The sequence below is a fragment of the Calonectris borealis genome, chromosome W (genome assembly GCF_964195595.1).
Source record: "Calonectris borealis chromosome W, bCalBor7.hap1.2, whole genome shotgun sequence".
NCBI lineage: Eukaryota > Metazoa > Chordata > Aves > Procellariiformes > Procellariidae > Calonectris > Calonectris borealis.
This window is the reverse complement of record NC_134351.1, coordinates 56,138,486-56,159,004: the sequence shown is the minus strand read 5'-3', so window position 1 is coordinate 56,159,004 and position 20,519 is coordinate 56,138,486. Positions and strand designations below refer to the sequence as shown.

Genomic DNA, 20,519 nt, shown 5'->3' with positions numbered 1-20,519 from the left:
TATTACAAAAATGAGAGAGTGTCAGATTAAACAAGCAGGTGACTGGCTTAAAGCAAACAAAAGGAGACGCTTCACAACATGTATGGTTAAAGCTGGGGAACATTTTGGTACAGAACATGTTCAGTGTTGTAAATGTACATGATTTCAAAAAGTGACTGGACAGATTCACAGAAGAAGATCCATCAAAAGCTATTACAGTCAAATGTTATCTCTGGCTTTAAAAAATCCTGAAACCTAGATTTCTGGCAGCTGGGAAACAATTTTACACACTTGTCCTGTTCCTATATTCTTCCCTAAACATCTGATATTGTCTGCTGTTAAAGACAGCTTATGCTACTAGGTGGGTTTTGGTCTAACCTGGTATAAACTTTCCTTGTGTTCTGTTAAATGAGAAGTGCAGAAGGGTCCTGAGAACATTTAATCAAATTTTACAGAAAGTAAAGGCCCAAAAGGGCCTTAAAGGAAGTGACTTTCACCAGTCACAGCAAATGTATCTGCCCTGTAAGAATTATAGAACAAAGGGGGAAAAAACAAAAACAAAAACAAAAACTTGGTCAAGAAGAAAAAACAAAGTTTGACAATGAGGGGGTGTGGTAAGGTCATCTCCAAGGGTAACAAACTTTTTTCAGCAGTAGGTATGGCAGGAAGCCCTAGATTTTCCTTCAGCCTTCTTCAGCTTTTCAGCTGCAGCCCCTCACCAATGTGTTGCTTTTTGGCCTGGTCACACAGACCCTGTTTGTAACCCCAGCCTCTGCAGGAGGCTTAAGGGAAGTGTTACCTTCCCCCAGAACTACACAGTAAGGGAAGAGGGGGATAAACCCACAAAAATGTGGGGCTAAACTGGTGGTTACTGTGATACTGGACAATGGAGACCACAGCTATGGCTGCAATGGTCCCTGTCATGGACACCACCATCCTGTTACAGGGTCATTGCTGAAGGATTTTTTCTTTCCATGAAGGAAGCAGCGCAGAATCCAGTACAATCTTTGGCCCAAGGAACTACATTGATAGAAAGTGTAAATTATTCAGGAAATGGTTTTATTTCAATAATGGAAAGTCTGGTTCTGCAGGTAAGACTTGGATCTGGGTGTGGAGATGTACGAAGCCGTGCAAAAAAAAGCGTAGCCTTTGAGGTTGGAGTTTTGCAAGGTGAAGCAGGCCTAGAGTGGACTCTTCAGCTCCAGCATGTATAGCTGGTGGCTAGGCTCTACCTCGTTTTCCACAGGCTGCACCTAGCCAAACATTCAACAAATCACCCAGGGATGCACATCACCACCAGGCACCTGACCCATGTGGTGCTGGAGAAGGCTCTGGCATCCAGCTGCACGGTCAGGGGCAGCCCCGGAAAACCCACAGCACCTCAGCCAGTGTGCCAGTGTGGCCGCATGAAAGTGCCCCAAACTGTGCCCAGGGTGGTCTTTGATTTTGAATAAAGGGCCAGGGGGGTTCTGTAGGCTCATTTATCCCTTGTCCTAACATGGGCTCCTGGATGCCCTGCTCAAGCATGGGCACCCCAGCTGTAGGAAGGGTGTGTGCCCTGGGGCGCTGCAGGGGTCCTGAGGGGCAATGTCCCCCCAGAGCCCATCACAGGGAGGTGATGGTGGGTCCACCCAGTCTGGCTCCTGCCCAGAGTCCCTGGAGGCACCATCTGAGCCAGGATGCCCTGGCTTGCTGGGGTCTCCGGCCACCTCCAGCAGCGGAAAGCTGCCAAAATACCCAACCCCTTCTCAGGTTTGGATCTGGGGGATGAGGCTTGGGGGGAAGCTCCTGTCCTCACTGCCCTGCAGGAGCTGTGGACACTAGGGGCCCAGCCTTGGTGCTGGAGAGGGGCACAGGCTCGGGTAAAGGGCAGGAGCCACCAGGACTGCTTATATGGATTACCAGAGTGGTTTGATCCCATGCATGCACCACACTGATAAAACGTGAGATGTTCTGTATATGCATGCAGGAATTGTGTGTATATTATATAATTAAAGTTTATAATGAATATTAATAAACCCAAGTAATAAAAAATAAACCCTACTTGCATACCTGTATTTCACATCTGTCCTGGTTTCGGCTGGGATAGGGTTAAATTTCTTCCTAGTTCTGTGTTTTGGATTTAGTATGAGGAGAATGTTGATAACACACTGATGTTTTCAGTTGTTGCTAAGTGCCCTCCTAGTCCAAGGACAGCTCCCGTGCCTACTGACTGAGCTAGGTACACAAGATGGGAGGGAACATAATCAGGACAGCCAGCCCAGCTGGCTAATGGGGTATTCCATACCATGTGACGTCATGCTCAGTATATGAATGGTAGGCGTGATCCAGGAAGTAGTGATTGCTACTTGGTTATCGGTCAGCGCGGGTGGTGAGCAATTGCATTGTGCATCACTCATTTTGTATATTCTATCATTATTTATTATTATTATTATTTTCCCTTTTCTGTTCTATTAAACTGTCTTTATCTCAACCCACGAGTTTTTCTCACTCTTACCCTTCCGATTCTCTCCCCGTCCCACTGGGTGTGGGGGGGAGTGAGTGAGCGGCTGCGTGGTATTTGGCTGCCTGCCAGATTAAACCACGACAACATCTCACTTCTCTGCTACTGTGGTTTTAGGTGCATGTTATGTTACATCATTCACAACAGGCAGGAAATCACAGAAGACAGCCCCCGAGGTCCCCGGCCCGGGGTGGCCGTTTCGCGGGTGGGTGAGTGGCCCAAGAGGGGGGCAGCCTCATTTCCCGCCCCCCCGGGGAGGACTGCGGGGCGGCAGAGCCCCGGGGGGGTGCGGGGGGAGGCGGTCGGGGCAGTTTCAGCCTTTGCACTCAGAAAGTGGCCCCATGGCCGCTTCTCTGGCGCGGAGGGGTTCTCAGGTCCCTCCAAAACCCTGCTGTTCCTTAGGGTCTCGGGGTCCCGCTCAGACTCCGGGCGGGGTGGTCCTGTCCTGCCCTGTCCTTCCCGGGGGCTGCTTTGGTCGGGGGGCCACGCCGGACACCCTGCCCCGGCACACGGCGGCCCAGAGCCGGCCAACCCGCCTCCGCCTGGCCCTCCTTGCCGGTAGGTGGCATCCCCCGTCCACGGAGAGCATCTCCCGGAGCGGAGCGGAGTGGGGCCGGCCGTGGGGCGGGACGGTGGACGCCGCGCTGCCCCGTGGCCTGGGGACAGGGCAAACCCCGCGGCCGCGGCCCCGGGGGCAGCGGGCGCCGGTGTCCTACCTCGGGAAACGCGTCTGCCGCCGCTCATGTCTGTGCCGCCGCTGATCGCCTTTCTTCTTTTCTTTCTTTCCCTTTTAAGAAGGCACCTGCCAGGTTGGGAAGGGAACAAGCGGAAGATGCTATGCTGGCAGCACAAAGACAAGTCGCGATCTCCAGGGACACGTAGAGGCTGCAATAACACCAGGTCTTAATTGTCCGCACTGGGGGCTGGCTCAGCTGCCCTCTAGAGAGCAAGCCCTTCGGCCTCCCCTGCGGTGACGGACTAGGGCTTCCAGTATTGCCCAAATCTACAATGGGGGTCCCCAGCCCCCCCAAGGGCCCCGCCACCCCGGCCAGCCATGTCCAGGAGGACCCGCACCCCAGCCGGGGCCCTCCCGGCACGCCAGGGCCGTGGTGCTCCCGGGGACCCGGTGCTGCGAAAGAGCCGCCAGTGTCACATCCTCAGTGAAACACCAGTGCGTCCTGTGTGGGTTTTAGCAGGAGATCATGGGCAGATTCGACTCTTCTGGTTCTGCTTTGTTGCTACAGCAGTTCTTCTATGACCAGGTGACCCGCCTCGTGGATGAGGGAAAGGCTGTGGATGTGGTCTGCCTGGACTTCAGTAAAGCCTTTGACACTGTCTCCCACAGCATTCTCCTAGAGAAGCTGGCGGCTCACAGCTTAGACAGGTACACTCTTCGCTGGGTAAAAAACTGGCTGGACAGCCGGGCCCAGAGAGTTGTAGTGAATGGAGTTAAATCCAGTTGGCGGCCGGTCACGAGCGGTGTTCCCCAGGGCTCAGTACTGGGGCCGGTCTTGTTCAATATCTTTATCAATGATCTGGACGAGGGGATCGAGTGCTCCCTCAGTAAGTTTGCAGACAACACCAAGTTGGGTGGGAGTGTTGATCTGCTGGAGGGTAGGAAGGCTCTGCAGAGGGACCTGGACAGGCTGGATCGATGGGCTGAGGCCAACTGTATGAGGTTCAACAAGGCCAAGTGCCGGGTCCTGCACTTGGGTCACAACAACCCTACAACCCTACAACGCTACAGGCTTGGGGAAGAGTGACTGGAAAGCTGCCCAGAGGAAAAGGACCTGGGGGTGCTGGTTGACAGCCGGCTGAACATGAGCCGGCAGTGTGCCCAGGTGGCCAAGAAGGCCAACGGCATCCTGGCCTGTATCAGAAATAATGTGGCCAGCAGGAGTAGGGAAGTGACCATTCCCCTGTACTCGGCACTGGTGAGGCCGCACCTGGAATCCTGTGTTCAGTTTTGGGCCCCTCACTGCAAGAAGGACATGGAGGTGCTGGAGCGTGTCCAGAGAAGGGCAACGAAGCTGGTGAAGGGCCTGGAACACAAGCCTTATGAGGAGCGGCTGAGGGAACTGGGGTTGTTTAGCCTGGAGAAGAGGAGGCTGAGGGGAGACCTCATCGCGCTCTACAACTACCTGAAAGGAGGTTGTAGCGAGGTGGGTGTTGGTCTCTTCTGCCAAGTAACTAGCGATAGGACGAGAGGAAATGGCCTCAAGTTGCGCCAAGGGAGGTTTAGATTGGACATTAGGAGAAATTTCTTTACTGAAAGAGTGGTCAGGCCTTGGAACAGGCTGCCCAGGGAAGTGGTTGAGTCACCATCCCTGGAAGTATTTAAGAGACGTGTAGATGAGGCGCTTAGGGACATGGTTTAGTGGGCATGGTGGTGTTGAGTTGATGGTTGGACTCAATGATCTTAGAGGTCTTTTCCAACCTTAATGATTCTATGATTCTGTGATTCTTCCCTATAAATTTTTAAACTCCACCATCCTTCCTATTTAGAACGTGGTTTTTTTTTTTTTTTAAGATGGTTTTAAACATCAGGACACATCAGCAAGTACCAGAAGAGCAAGAATAAAAAGAACAGAAAGAGTGTAAAAAGGAAAAATACTAACTCTTTGTAAAGAGGAAAAACCTCTCAGAGAGGAAAAGTTCTTTCTGCTATCCTTTTAGTAACTTGCCCTAGGATCCCAAAACTAATTCAAAAGGGCGTTTTACTTCCTATGAGCTGTAATTCTTGAGCGACGTTATCAATCTTTCCACAGGAAAAAATAGTAGCAAGTTACTGGGTTTGCGGGTTCTTTTTTTTTTTTTCCTCTCTTTTGTAACTTTTGGTGGTATTCTCCTGCAGGCGCCTTAGTGAACAAAATGTAAATAGGATTATTTGGAAATAGTAGAAAGATTATGTTGTAAATCCATGAAACTGGGTTTGAAAGAGGGTGGCTTGAAGCTTTGAATTAGGACGATATATAGAAAACGCATTTCAAGAAAATGGTGTGTTTCAGTTGTTTGAGAAGCGACATTTGAGAAGTAAGGACACTAGGCATCAGTCTGCCCTTCTCACGACAATTTCTGTCGGAACACGAAATGCTCTTCTACTGCTCCGATTCTAATCGGATTCTGATTGTGGGTTATTCTACCAGAACTAGGAGTGATGGGAATTTTCAAGGCGTTTCTTTTTAAGATTACGGTGATTATATTTGTCCAAGGTAATTTTTTCCTCTGCGAGCCCTCGCATAAAGGGGGTCTCTCGTCTTCTGCTGTCCTCGTATGTATCACCTGAAACTATGAACGGTGAGGCATAATTAGGAAGTAACCCTTTGCGTCGCTTTCTCTGGGTTGTTGCTCCTGCGCTCAAAGCAGAATTGGCATTTTAAAGGCCGGTGGATTGTTTTCCTTTGCATAAGAAAGAGGTAACGCTAATTCTATGTTAGTGTTTCCCATAATGGAGGGAGCTGCTTCTCTCCCGTTAAAAACAATAGCTTTACAAATAAACTGTGATATTAGTGGTGTGCTTTGGAGGCGGTTCTTTGAGAGCTTGCGAGGTCGACATCTAGAGATATTTGATTTCATTCTTAAATTAATTAAACTCTGGAGGGGGAAGAGGAAGGAGAAGGGAGAGATGTTTCTATACTATCCCGCGGACAGATGTCTTCATCTGAAGTTTATTAACTCACTAACTCCCTCTCCGGCCTGATTTTTTGGGGAAAAAAAACCCTTTCTTTTAGAGGGCTTTGAGACATGTCCCGCCAAATACTCTTTCTCGCCAAGCCACCTCCCGGCCGCCCCCGCCGGCACCCCGTCGGCAGGGCTTTCCCGCAGCCCCCGCCTCAGGCCGGCCCCATGCCGCCCCCCGCCGCGGAGCGCCGGGCGAGGAAACAGCGACGCGGCGCTGAAATCTCGGCGATAAGGCGCTTTTCTTTCCACGGGAAGCAGGACCCAGTCCCCGGGGGCAGCCCAGGAAGACGCAGAGCTCCCGGCACCCTTCGGAAGGCTCCTGGGAAGATGCTCCAGCACTTTGGGACAGACCTACGCTATTTTTTTTCGGGGGGGGGTGTGTTGTTTTTATTTTCCCCCTTTTCCACTAAAGACGGCCCCGGTCACTCCGCGGCCCAGCACAGCCCATCCTTGTGGGGCGAGGGCGGGGGTCCGGGGCGGGCGACGAGGCGCCCTGAGGGGGGAGGGGGCACGGCGCCGCCCGGGACCGCCGCTCGCCCCGCCGCGCTCTGACGCTGGGAGCCCTGTGATGGGCCCCCTCGCTATAAGGCGAGGAAGGATGCCCTCTCTGGGACTCGGCCACAGTCTTTCCTAAGGCCCGGCAAGCTGCCCACCTCCGCCCTCCCTCCTCGCCAGCCTCCTCCTTCTTCTCCCCTCTCCTCCTCCCAGGACTAGGCGCGCTCCCTCCTGCCCCGCATCCATTAATGTCTGGGGCCCGAGGTGAGGAGGAAGAAGGGGAAACCGACTTCCAGGCGCGGCGGTACAGACCCTCCGCCCCCCCAACCCCAACCAAAAAGCAAAAGACAAAAAAAAAGGGGTGGAGGGGAAGAGAGAGAGAAATTTTTAAAAGCAGCAAAAAATACCCCGAAACAAAACCCAAACCAGCCGCCGCCTCCGAGCGGGCGGCAGGAGCGCTTTCGCGGCGCGGCGGCGGCGCTGGGGGCCGGCGCGGCTCGGAGCGGCCTGCCTGCCCGCCGCGCCGCGCCGGCCGCCGCCGATGCGCTGCCCTGCCGCCGCGCCATGACCCTGAGCTCGGAGATGTCCGAGGCGTCGATGCTGGCTGAGGACACCGACATCGATGTGGTGGGCGAGGAGGACGACGAGGAGGACGACGAGGAGCCGCAGCCCTGCCGCCCACGCCGCCGCTCCTACGCCGAGGACGAGGAGGAGGAAGAGGACGAGGAGGATGTGGGCGACCTCCACGACGACACCCTGCTACTGCGATCGCCCGTGCGCGGCGGCGGCGGCGGGGCGGGCGGCGGGGACGGGCCCGGCGGCTCGCGGCCCCCCTCGCGAGGCGGCCCGCAGAAGGCGGCGGCAGCGGGAGGTGGCGGGGCGCGCGGCGGCAGCAAGAACATCCTGGTGAAGCCGCCCTACTCCTACATCGCCCTGATCACCATGGCCATCCTGCAGAGCCCCAAGAAGCGGCTGACGCTGAGCGAGATCTGCGAGTTCATCAGCGGGCGCTTCCCCTACTACCGGGAGAAGTTCCCCGCCTGGCAGAACAGCATCCGCCACAACCTCTCCCTCAACGACTGCTTCGTCAAGATCCCCCGGGAGCCCGGCAACCCGGGCAAGGGCAACTACTGGACGCTGGACCCCGAGTCTGCCGACATGTTCGACAACGGGAGTTTCCTGCGCCGCCGAAAGCGCTTCAAGCGGCAGCAGCTCCCAGCGCCCAAGTTGCTGCTGCGCGCCGTGGACCCCACCGCCTTCCTCCCGCAGCCCCCGCCTCAGCCGCCGCAGCAGCCGCCCTGCTCCTACGGACCCTACAGCTGCGGCTACGGCCTCCAGCTCCAGCCCTACCACCCCCACTCCACCCTCTTCGCCTTCCACCACTCCTCCCCGCCAGCCCGCCAGCCCCCCGCCGCCCCTGGCAGCGTCCCCGGATCGGCGCTGCCCGCGGCGGAGCTGGCACGGACGCCCTTCGGCTACGCGCACCCGCTGGGCCCGGCGCTGGCGGCCCCACTGCACGCCGCCAAGCCCGGCAGCGGCGCGGCGCTGGCCCGCTCGCCCTTTTCCATCGAGAGTATCATCGGGGGGAGGGGCGGCCCCGGCGCGGGCAGCAGCTGCGCCTCGCAGTCGGCCGCGGCGCCGGGCCCGGACCGCTCGCTGGGGAGCGCCGGCGGCGGCCTGCCCCCCGCCACTGCCCTGCCCGTCGTCCCCCGCTTCGCGGCCCGGATCTCTAACAGTTAAGGATTTCGGAGTCTTTCCGAAGGTAGGATCTGGGCTATCTCCTTTTTTCGCCTCTCGGATGCCCGACAGACGCCGCGAGCAGTGGAGCTGCGAGTTTTGCGCGGGATTTGCGCGGTGGGGCTCGGGGGCAGTCCTCCGCGACCGGCGGGCCGCCCGGGACCTATATTTATGCAAAGCCAGGTCTAGATGCTGCATGGGCAGACGGTCATGCTATTGGCAAGTTACTCGTTACTCCTTAAAAAACAAACAAACAAACAAAAAACCCCCAAAACCCACGTCTCTAAACCGTTAAAGTTCAGAGATTCTCAGGTCTAGGAGCTTAAAAACAGTAAAGTACAGGAAGAAAAGGCTTGAGGGACGACAGCAAAGAAATACTTTTTCATTTTAGTACACTTGTCTCATGTACTTTTATAAAAGAAAAGAAAAGTTTATTATGTTTACACAGAAGAAAGTCAAGTTTATAATTTCTTATTTTAACCTGTGTTTTGTATTATAATAGACTTATGGAGCTTTTATTTTGTACTTTATGCATATTTTTTACAAAGAATATTGTTAAAAATTACTGGCAAGTATTATTGTACCATTTTAATGTAAAATTTTTACACACTTTCAAAAATAAAATTTTTAATTTAAAAAAAAAAATCCCAAAGCAACGAAACAAAAAGACCAAAGGAGCCCAGACAAACAATTGGCTTCGGACCGTTCCCTCCTTAATACTTCTCCCTTCTTTGCGACATTGATAGTTTTTTTCTTCGGTATTAATAGCACAATAGCCAAGGAATTTTACAGCTTGAAATTAATTATGACTGCATTTGACCTCGAAGATCAGAATACGATCTTCACAGTCAATCCATTGTTAGCCCTAGCAGAGAGTGAAAAACAAAAACAAACAAACAAACAAAAAAGAGCAAGGACAAAAGAGGGAATAAAGAGAAATAGGTCTCTCTCGCGGGAGTAAAGCCCAGTTCTGTAAGGATCCAATCCGGGGATTGATTAAAAAGACAGTTTTAAACTACTTTTATACTTTTGGGTGAGTTCTAAATCACAACCGCATCACAGTTTGGTTTCCAAGAGGACCAAAGGAAAATAATAATAAGGGGCATGTACTGAACTTCAGAGAGATTTGTCCTAGCTTCTTATGTTTCTATGGCGATAATACGGACGTGTTTCTACTTTTCAATACATATAATATAAAATGAGCGTTGAAATATTATCGTGTGATGAGCTGATTAAATGCACGAGCTATTGAAGTAAGGATAAGTGTACGAACCAAACCGTGAAAGGAACGGTTTTTTATTTTGAACTCTCATCTTAACACGCAGAAGATCAATAGATATCTATTTCATAGACTAAAATAATTTTTTAACCAAAAAGTTCGCCTCAAATATTCGGAGCTTAGACGTGAAAAGAGAATCGTATGTTTTAAGAGTGGTTGCTCGTTATGGACTAGGAACACTTGTTTCTCAAATCAGGAAGGCGCTTTTCAAATACGACTATATTTATAACAATTTAGTAGATTCAATGATAAATTATGTGAATTTTCGTAAAAGAAAAAAAAAAGGAGGGATGTCTTTTAGTGTTCTTTGGAGTGGAGAGGGAAAGGTTGTGCGGTTACATGCTTTTACATATTGAAGAAGTACCTTGTCGCCTTGGGTTTAAGTATTCTGGTGGATAGAAAAGTGATGCTTTTCTGTTTTGTTTGTAGCAATGCGGGGTTAGAATAATGGTTTTCAATAAGCGGAAAGACTGGACGTATGATCTCTGCTGGGCTCTATTCACAGCATGCATCTGGAGGGCCTCTTTGGGTGTCCCGGGTCCTTTAGAGGACAACTGCATACAGTCCCATTTAATTTTTAGAATAAAATGGAAAAGAACCCAGGGACATCGCATACTTGTCCTTTGGGGAGAACGCATCGTTATTCACGAGGGAACGATTAACTCGCTTTCCCCAGGCCCGGCCGGGGAAAGCGCCGGGGCCCGCGGGGGAAAGCGCCGGGCTGCCGCGCCGGTCCAGCGCGGGGTACCGAGTCCGGCTTAGGCGCCCCTCGGAGATACGGCAAAAATCAAGAAGGGAAAAGTTTTGAGAGGGAAAAGTTTTGAGAGGGAAAAGTTTTGAGAGGGACAAGGCGGGTCTAACCATGACCGCGGCGGTACCGGGCTCCCCCAAGGCGGGGTGCTGCTTGTGGTCGGTCTGTTTTCTGGCTGCTCGAGCAGCAGCTCGGGGTGAGAGGCCATGTGAATATTTGCGCTGCCCCCGGCGACCCGTTATTTGTTTTCTTGGCTTCCTCGCAGCAAACCCTGGGGAGTGAGGAGATGTCCCGTGCATGTGGGCCGTCCCCTGCCCAGGCAGGCGGCGGGGTCCGAGCATGCCTGCCATCCTTCCCTCGGCTTTATTAAGAGGCAAACCTTGTTCAAAAGTATATGACAAGGAAACTGCTAGGCCGCTTGTTCCTTCCATGTTTTATGCCAGTCGTCTGCACCGTGTGTGGACAGTGCTTTCACCTGGGAGTTGGTAGGCAAGCTGGAAACTTGCCGGCAGAAGAAATTGCAATATGTGGTGTGATTTTATGGTTTTTAAGCGCTGAGGAAAGGGGTCGGGGAAAGGGTCTGGGGGGGAGAGACACCCCTTCACTTATTTTCTCCGAGTCCTCCGAGAAGCCGCCTGGCCTCGGCCCCAGGGCCCGGCGGGCCTGGGACCCGGCGCCGCGGCCGCGCTGCACTGAACAGGTGCCACTACAAAAGGCGTCGGCCCCACAGCCCTTTGATGGGCTCGCAGCACCGCCGGGCCGCAGCTCCCCATTTGCATGAAAATGACCCGCGATGCCCCCCCGGCTTTCAAGGCGAACAGAGGGGACGTGTAGTCCTCGCAGGGATGGAGCCTTGTTGAACAATCCCTCCAAAATAGGCTGGGCCCTAATAAACAAGCTGGTGGGACAAACAGGATGGTGTCGCCTCCTCCCAACTTCAAAGTGAGGATTCATTAACCCGTCTCCTTTTCTCATCATATCCCCGTAGGGCTGAGAGACGAATTACTGGAGCTAAATTGGGGGGGGGGGGGATTGCTCTATATGGAGGCTAATGTTTCAATCAGTTCCTCCAGAAGGACCACACAAAAAGAAACTTTTTAGTTTATGATGCTATTATGCAGAGTTTTAATGTAGGGATGGATTTAGCCAAATGTTATCTATTGGGAATTTAATGAAGCCCTTATGTATTCAATTGCTTTTTATGCCACACACAGGGTCTCTATCTAGAAACGTTTCCTTCCACATGTTTCTGTTGGGTGATTTATATATTTTTAATTAGTTTTTTAAAAATTATTTCTTCTCAAGCATCTTGTATAACATTTCTCTCAAGCAGGACTGTGTTAGGTCCCGTCCCACATCCCCTATAAAAGAAATTTCCCCTTCCCTATCCCGTTTCAAAGCTGATTAGTTTGCACGTCCGCACACTGCGCTCTTCCCGCCTTGTGCAGACGGGGCCGATATCGCGCCGGTTCTGCCGGCACCGGCGTAAGCTGCGGGCGGGCAGCGCAGCCCGGGGGCCTGGTCGAGCCGCGGGGCCTGTGTGCGCGGCTCCCCGGCCCTGAAGCTGGTCTCCTCCCAAACCTTCCCCAGTCGCAGCTCCTTTGGGCCATACATTCGCTGCTGGTCATTTTTCTGGTGTAGCAAGAGGCACCCCTGGGCAGCGGGATGTCGGCTGGTGCACCTCCCGGCCTTGCAGGCTGGTTTCAAGTATCCAGAACCAGCCCCGTCCCCGAGTCCGGACGGCGGAAGGGGAGGCGAGGGCCTCATCTGCTCTGAGCTGCTCCCTTTCTTGCAGTGTTGCTGGCAAGGGCAGCGCGCATGGTCGCCCCCGCCGAAACTGAGTCCTGTGCGGAGGATCTGTTGGAAAGTGGGTCTGGTTTGATGGCCCCTTGTCACAGACTCCGCTCTGTATGTAATATTTTCCCTTACTTACAGTAAGTACTTCAGTAGTCTCTGATAATGTTGTATTTGACAGAAATCATGGAAATTATCATCATGGTCAAACGATCCCTGCTCTGGAACTTGCTAACCAAAGCAGATCCGTTTTTCAGCTTGTTACCAGCGGCTCCCCCATCCGCAGCGAAGTTTCGTCCGCTTCTCTTTCGGCGCGGCGCCGGGCCGCACACACTGGCGGGCCCCCAGTGCCCGGCAGGGACTGGGCGCCGTGTGCCCGCAGCCGGGCACCTCCCGAGCAGATAGGTGTCCGCTCGCCCTCCGCCTCCTCCGCCCCTCACTCACCTCTCCGCTCACCCGCACGTCCCTGGTGACCTGCCGCAGGTTACTGCAGTGCTTCTGCGCCCTTCTCTGTAAGTCCTTTCCCCTCCGCAACCACACCGTGAAAGCGACGTCGAGCAGCCGCGTCGGGCTCTCAGCTCGCTGCGCCTTCCTGTGCTGCAAAGCACGACTGAGATACGGAGTAAAGATACATGCATATGTGTATGTACGTGCGTGCAGGAAAATGGCATTCCCAACGCTAACTAGCTGCTTCCAAATCCATGCTGCGGCACCAAACGCGTTTGTTGTCTCCCTGCATAGATAGGTGTCCACGGATTCGGGCTGAGGCGAAGACCTGCAAGCGAGCCCCAGATCGGTAAACCGCTTGTTCCTGTTTTTCTCTTGCAGAAGAGAGCCGTGCCCCGCTGCCGGTCCCCTCCCGGAGGGGTGCTGCGGGCTGCCTGCCCCGCAGCCCAGGAGGCCCCTCCCCGCCGCCCGGCCCGGATCGCCGCGCAGCTCCGGGCTCGACCCAAAAGAGAGGAAAAGGCTGCATGGCAGAGCTGCGGCTGCAGATCCTCCGCGGCCGCGACGGTGCTCCGCGCCGAGCCCGCCCGTAGGAGCGGGGAGGAACCCGGGGACGGCTCGGCGGGAATCACCGCGGGGACCCCTGCGGAAGATGTGCCTCGTATGACCGCGCCTTCAGTGCAGGGCTCCGCGAACTGCCGCGGAGAGGGGCAGAGGGGCTCGCAGCCGGCCGCGCTGCCGGCTCCGGGCGGCTGTCCCTGCGCGCCCTGCGCCGGGCACACGCCGGCGGCCTGGCACGGCGCAGCCCCCGCTGTCTGCGCCTCGGAGAAGAGAGACGTACCGGCTAGGCCTCGGAGTGCCAAGAAAGTAGAAACAATTATGGACTGGACTGTACGAAAGGCTTTTTGTTTTTTTTCTTTTTTGTTAATGCAGTGTCTAGCCAATTTCAGAAATGCTATCGCTGAATTGAAATCAGCGGGAAGGTTGTTTGGGTTTTTTTTTAATCAAAATAATTAAACTTGCCCTTTCTCCAAACCACAAGAGACCTGTTGAATTGTTTCTAAGTTTCCCTTTCGTTGATGGAGCAAAACGGCATGCAGAAGTCTGTGGGGCCCCATATTTAGATGATAAATTACACATGTTGGAAGCAAAAGGATAAATAGAGATTTCAATTGTTGCGTTAATTCGTTGTCTGAGCCTGGGAAAGCCTTATCCACGGTTAATCCGAAGGTATTTCTCTCCCCTCCGCGCAACAGAAAACCATCTGTGTACATCGAAACGCGTGTGTATGTTCAGGCATGTGTGCCTGGGACTCTGCAGTTACCTACCCGCGCCCGTACATCCGTAGCACTGCGGTAGACGCTCCGGCAAGTGCCCACACTTTGGAAAGTCTTTGTAATACCCGGGCATATGGCTCTTCCTACCGCGGTGGATGTAGGTCTGCTTCTCTTACTTTCATTACGGGAGAGCACATGCACACCTGTATACATTAAATACATTAAATACACACAATCAAGATAAATGAGGCGTCTTCCTCAGGTTTTCTTTTCGTAAAATAAACACTGTCAAGTCTGCTTATTCAGCAACCACTAGACGAAACGGATCGTTTTCTAATATACGTGTATACAGTGAAATTCCACCTGCACGAAGGGACGGGTAAAGAAAGGCAGTCTCTTCGGATCAATAGTTCACGATTAAAGGAACCATTGTTGAAAAAAATTGTCCAGCGCAGAGCGGGGGGGGGGGGAGACACGGGGCGGCGGGCAGGTCTGCCAGGTGACAGGTGACTGGCTTGCCCGAGACTGGATGGGTTCAGAAATTACGGACTGTGGAAAATATCTTATAATATTAATTCCAACCTGCCTCTGATTTCACGAAATCCCATCTGGGGCAGTTCGGTGGGTTCTGTCAAACACCCCTATTCCTCCCTCCTTCCTAGAAGTCCTTAACTTCTCTTTCTCCGTGCAGACGGAGAAACAGCGCACACGAGTGTGTCTCCTTTTACTGTCCCGCAAGCGCTCGGCAGCCGGCGTCCCCGGTAACACCAAACCACAGACCTCCTCCCCTCTGCCTCCCACTTCTGTACGAGAAGTTAAAGGGCAGCCCTACTCTGGAAATGAACTTCTTCAGATCGCTTTCAGCACGACTCCCCTCGCGATAGCTCTTCCCTAGGTTTTAAGACATCTGTCTTTCCGCGCCCCGGACACGTTTTGCAGGGGAGGCCCTCGTCCCGCCCGACTTCCGGGCATTTCGCTCAGCCGCCCAGGAGGCAGATCCCCTGGCCCACGCAACGGAGCGGAGCTACTGACAAGCGACCTGGATGTGTCTGCTTTTAAACCGACTCCTTTCCTCTCCAACCTCCTCCTCACCCAGAGGAAGCCCACAACAACTTGCTAAGACACGGGCGGCCAAACCCAGCGTACCCACAAGAGCTTTTGAACCCAGCCCCGGAGTTGCTGCTGCGCTTGCGAATGTGAGACAGCGCGGTTCGTCCGGGGAGCGGCACAAATCTCCGCGGCCCCGTCGGGACAGCGGGCGGGACGGAACCGGGGAGCTGGGGGGAGCACGCAAGCTCCGGCTGGAGGAGACCGGATGCTCCGTGCCTCCTCCCGGCCCCAGGTACGCTGCCGCGCCTACCTCGGACGGGCTTGGTATCCGGCCGCCTGCCGGGAGAGCAGACCTCAAGCGATGGAACGCGTCTGGGCTGATAACCCGCCCGGACACAGACTGCGAAGGGAGCGGGCTGCGGGCGGCCTGCGGGCTGACCCGGGACACCCTGTGCTGCGCCGCCGTCGGAGCACCATCGAAGCGGTCTGTGAAATGGCTTGTTTGCGCCTCCCGGAGCGGAGCAAGTGTGGGCCGCGGCCGCGCCTCTCGGTGGGCGCACCGCTCAGGCCGTCAAGGGACAGAGGGGAAAGGGTTGTGGCCACGGCCCCGTGGGCGAAAAAACGGCTGAAGCCGGCGGGCATGGCTCCCTGGGGCAGACCTGCTTAGCGGCTTAGATGCCCGAGGCCTTGCCCCGGATCCTTCGCGGGCAGCGGGGAACAGGGCGGCCCTCGGCCCCGCAGCGGAGGCCGGGACTGCCCCTTCTCTCCCTTGCTACGGAGGGCGTTAGGCGAGCCCCGAGGGGCTGGGCCAGTGTGCGGGGGTGCTCCGCTTCCCGCGACAACCCGTGGCCCAGGGCCGGCCCTTCCACGGATAAACAAGCCGCGACCGCTGTGTCTGCGCCGGCCCTTCGGCACCCACACGGGGCGTTTGGAGACACCGTGAGGCGCTGTGGGGGGGGGGGGGGGGGGGCGGGGAGCCCGATCCCGGCGCTATAAAACCCTCGGCAATTGAGTTCTGCACCTTTGATTTGAAAAATCGGATTCCTTGAGTGGAAACAGTTGACAGGAACCTAAAAGGATTAGCTGCATTCTACACAGGATCATTTTTACTGGTAACATTTTGAAACGATTGATCATAAACAATGTCCAGAAAAACGATCTAACGAGACTTCCATTGTTTCCTTTTGTCTGCGAATCCCCTTTCGCCAGCAGTTTGATTAGGGACTTTGACAGGCTGGGTCTTAACACCCCCTCCCCGCCCCACACCCCATTCCCGAGCGAAGTATTGAATTTGAAATCACTCACAATTTGGTCTGTAATCCCAATCTGCCAGAGGGCGAGCAAGCGGGGGAAAAGGCAGGTGGCGGGGGGAAAGGAGCAAGAAGAGTGGGCGGGGAGAGGAGTGGGGGCTCAATTGCCGCAGGATGCCAAAATGAGAGATCGGGGCCTTTCCCTCCGCCATGCTTCTCCTGATGGTTTTTATGCCGATCTGACGGAAGAAAGAGAAGGGGAAAGCCCATCGCTAGACATGGTCGCCCGGGACGTGGCGGGGAGAGGATCCCACGCGCAGCCTGACCCCCCCCGTGGCCCGGGGGCGTCGCCGCGGCGCAGAGCCGAGCCTGCGCCCGGAGGGACGCGCAATCCGCCGGCCCTGCCTTGCCCCCTCCTCCCCTCCCCGGGGGAAGGGGCGAGGAGGCCCTGCCCTGCCGTGTTGGCCGACGGACTTTTCCTCTGTTTTGACACCTGCACACACCGCCCCATGCTCCTCTCCCTAATTTATCGCCTTATTAAAGGTTCAGCCTTCCTCAAGCTATCCCCGCTGCTTCCCTCCGCACCTTCCTCCCTGCGACGAGGCGGTGGTGGGCTGGAATGTGAGGCGGAGACCCTTGTCTGCCCCCCGCCTGCCCCTGCACCCCAACCAGACCCCTATCACTCATCTCTGCACAAACGCAGTCTTGCCAGGGCCTCCGCGAGTCCCAGCGCTCGCTCCCCGGCGTGCGCACATCGGGGCTTTTCCACCGCGTCCGGGGAGAGCTTTCTCAAAGCACAACGTAAGGGGGGTGGAGGTGGTCCTCCTCAGATCCTCAGCGGTAAATTCTGGGTCTCCGGCCGGGGAGCAGGGATCCACAGTGAGGCAAGCCCCGGCTGCAGCCTAGGGGCCACCACGTGTTTGCTGGTGCAGCCCGACGGAGACAGCTTCCTCCAGAGCTGTCCTCCCTCGGAGGAGAGGGGCCGAGCAGGTGGAGACCCGGGAAGCAAGCCGCTTTTCCGCGCCTTTCCTTTTCCCTTCCTTCCCTTCCAAGCGTGTTGATTTCGGGTCCCCGCGTCTGAGCGGCGAGCTGGCAGGGGCCGGAGTGGTGTCCCCGACGGCGCGGCCCGGCGCGGGGCTGTGCTGCGGGGCGTGTTTCCAGCCCGGGGACGGCAAAGTGCCAAACCCACTAGGGGAAAACCCGGCCAGAAAGGCAATCCCCCCTCCGAGTTTTGTATCCTCCTCAATTAAGAGAAATCAGCTTCTGCCCCTCGGATTCCTCGGGACTTGTCCTTCTTGTCAGTCTCTGGGATTCTCTTTCTTTCCCTCTTTCTTCTTTTCTCTTTTTCTCTTTTTTTTTTTCTTTTCCTTTATTTCTTTTTCCTCCCACCGAGAATAAGCCGCTCCCCAGCGCAGATTGGCAGCATCGAGCATCTTCCTAACTTAACTCTGTCTTCCTTGCATCTATCAATCTACCTTTCTAATTAGACTAATTAGAAGATATGTGGAGTGTTGCTGGGCCCATAGACTAAACTGCTTAGGGCTTGTGAAAGGAAAGCTGAATGCTCACCATGGGAGGTGGCCATTCAGGGGGGCAGCAACAGTTGCTGCATTTATCTCCTGCCATTGAAAAGAACTCTGCTTAAAGCTCGATTAAAATGTTTGGAAACTAATGCCACCCTGGATCCCCCTCTAATTAGAGGGCCTGGATAGATCACCCGGATCGGTCAAAAGAAACTCCTTTCAGGGCCTGGCTTTTCTGTTCAGCAGAATAACTTCTTTCCATCACCACCCCACCTCCACCTCGAAAAGAGAAGGAGAAAAAAAGGGAGAGAAAGAGATAACACAGCTATAAAAACAGAGGAGAGAAAAATGGCATTAGGCCGAAGTCTTCCTTTCTAAGAATTATGTTTGGTTCCGGCTTTCCTGCTCACAGGTCCCAGGCTCTCCGTCTTCGGGGTTTCTGCCTGATTTCTCAGCGGTGAGAAGGAGCCAGGGCACTGGGAGCCGAGAGTAAGGGCCGCAGGTGCCCGGCGTGCGCAGGTGCGGCGGGGGCTGCACACCCCGCGCAGGGACCCGACGTGGCCTCCGGCGTGCCGGGTGTCCCCCCCGGGGCGGCGGGGAGGTGGCAGCGGCTGGGCTGCACCCAACTCCGGCGGAGTGCGATAGCGGAGGGAGTCTGGACTGCCCCCCCGCTCCTGCTCCGCTGGCTGCTGCCAGCGAGGAGGGAGCTCGGAGAAGGGGAAAAGGCCGGCGCCGTGGCCCTCGTCCCCTTGCCCAGCGCCCCCGCGGCCGGGGTCCGCAGCCCCGCGCCCCGCCGCGGTGCCTGCGCAGGTGCGGAGCCCGGCGCCCAGCTCTCCTGCTTGCTGTGCTGTTCTCCCCGCTGTGCCACGCCAGCCTGGGTCCGAAAGCACCAGCGGGGTAAAAAGGGGGCGGAGGGCGGGTGGGGAAAGGTCACCCGCCAGGGGGGCTGCTCCTGCCTCCAAAACGCTCCCTGCGGGAAGCCCAGGAGGAGCGGCAGTTTCCAACGGGCCGCCGAGCGAGGTGAGGGAAGGGCGGCTGGAAAGCTCTCCCCGGGGGTTCCCTGTGCCTCCAGCTCGGAGCTGGGAACATCCTCGCGCACCCAAACACGCACACACGCTTTGCTCCTCTTCTTTCATAGCCCCATGGAGATCCTCCAGCCTTCCGCCGAGCCTCCGCGCCGGCGTGGCCGGGATCCCCCGGAGCAGCTCACACCCGGGTTTCCTGCCGCACGGCCCGCGGGAGATGCGCGGGGGCGCGGGCAGCCCTCGGGGCGCCCCGCACCCGGGGATGCCCGGTCCCGGCGGAGCACTGCGGTGTCTGCACACCTCGTAAATCTGCGGTACCGCTTCTTCCCGGTACGATATAGGGATTTTGTCCTCATAAACGTGAATAAAAGATTGGTGCTGACATGGGAAGGGAGGAGGAAACACCCATCTGCTACACCCATATGCTTTAGTTTACAGGCTAGATATGACCAAAGTGCCTGAAAAGAGCTCGTACTTATGACTTGGCAGGCGACGAACCCCCGAAAGCCAGTGCTGAAGACGGCACTCACCCGGGGCGGCCACACCCCGCACGGAGGCGTTTGCGGCCCCGTCGATGCCGTCGCCGAGAGCGCGGCTGGGGCTGGCGGTGCGGATTTCAACCTGACGCCGGCGGGGCCCGATCCCGAGGCCGGATCCCTCCCGGGGCTCCCGCGTTGGCCCCGCCGACTCCGAAAGGTGGCCCGAGGGGGCGAGGCGAGGACGGGGATGCGCGGAGGCTTCCCCGCGTGTATTTGGTGGTTGCAGCGCACCACGTGTCAGCAGGGTGTGGTAAAGTTGGGATGGGAATATTTTTATTTTTTTTTTGTATGGTGGGCTGACTTTTTAAGAATGATGCAATGGATCCCTCTGGAGAAATAGTCGTATCTGCCAGGGAAAAGTATTTGCGTCCCGTTCTCCCTGCCTTCTCCCAGGAGAGGCTGCTTTGAGCCTTGCTGAGCTTCTGACAAGTGGGATCTCGTTGGAGGAAGACCAGAGATGTCCCCGGGACTGGCAAGCACAGAAAAACAAGTGGCATCTTCCCTTTTCTTCCAAGCCTCCAGAGTCCCTTTTTCCAGACCCCCCCTCTGCTGGGGAGGGGAACGGGAGAGAATTGGGAGGGTTGGGTCCGTGTGCTCCTCTTTGCCCCTGCAAACAGACGGCATAGTCGGCGGGGAAGGACTGGCTCTGAGGCCCAGATGAGCAGGCAGGTGGGAAGAGGGGCAGCCCCTGAGGTGTCCCGGGTCTGCCTCACTCTTCTAGGCGTGCCATCCCTTGCCCTCGGCCAGATCGGGAGCTGCTCACGTTGTATCACGTCTAATCCCAGTGAACTCAACAGGACGAGTCCGAAGGGCAAACCCAATCAAATATTTTCCTTAGGAACATAGACCCTACCTTTTTTTTAATTATTATTATTATTTTCCTTCAAAAGTGAGCCCAGCTCAGAGGACAGATGTGCTCGTCTGCAGAGAGTGGATGTATCCATTAAATGCTCCCGGAGGATCTCACCCCTGCTTCACTGCAGGTCCGCGGGGCGAGGGTCACAAACCGTGTGCGGAGCAGAGGGTCCCGCTGTGTCCCCTGTGACCCGGGCCGCCGGGCTCACCCTCCCGCCAGTACTGTGTGGGGCCCCCCAGGTCTCACCTCAGGGAGCGAGAGGGGAGTCCCCTCCACCAGGGAGAGGAGGTAGGCCATAGGGGACAAGCAGGTGACTCTCCCCCCCGCGTCTGGCAG

At 55.7% G+C, this 20,519-nt stretch overlaps 1 protein-coding gene across 1 annotated transcript; it reads left to right on the top strand.

The window, feature by feature from the left end:
* Positions 1–7,222: 7,222 nt before the first annotated feature.
* Positions 7,223–8,398, top strand: LOC142074994 (forkhead box protein D1-like). The gene has a single exon (XM_075135988.1). The coding sequence runs from the start codon at positions 7,223–7,225 to the stop codon at positions 8,396–8,398; it is 1,176 nt and encodes a 391-aa protein (XP_074992089.1).
* The last annotated feature ends 12,121 nt before the right edge of the window (positions 8,399–20,519 follow it).

What these genes read in the sequence shown, in the direction of transcription:
- LOC142074994 (XM_075135988.1), top strand. Translation starts at nt 7,223, where the DNA reads ATGACCCTGAGCTCGGAGATGTCCGAGGCGTCGATGCTGGCTGAGGAC.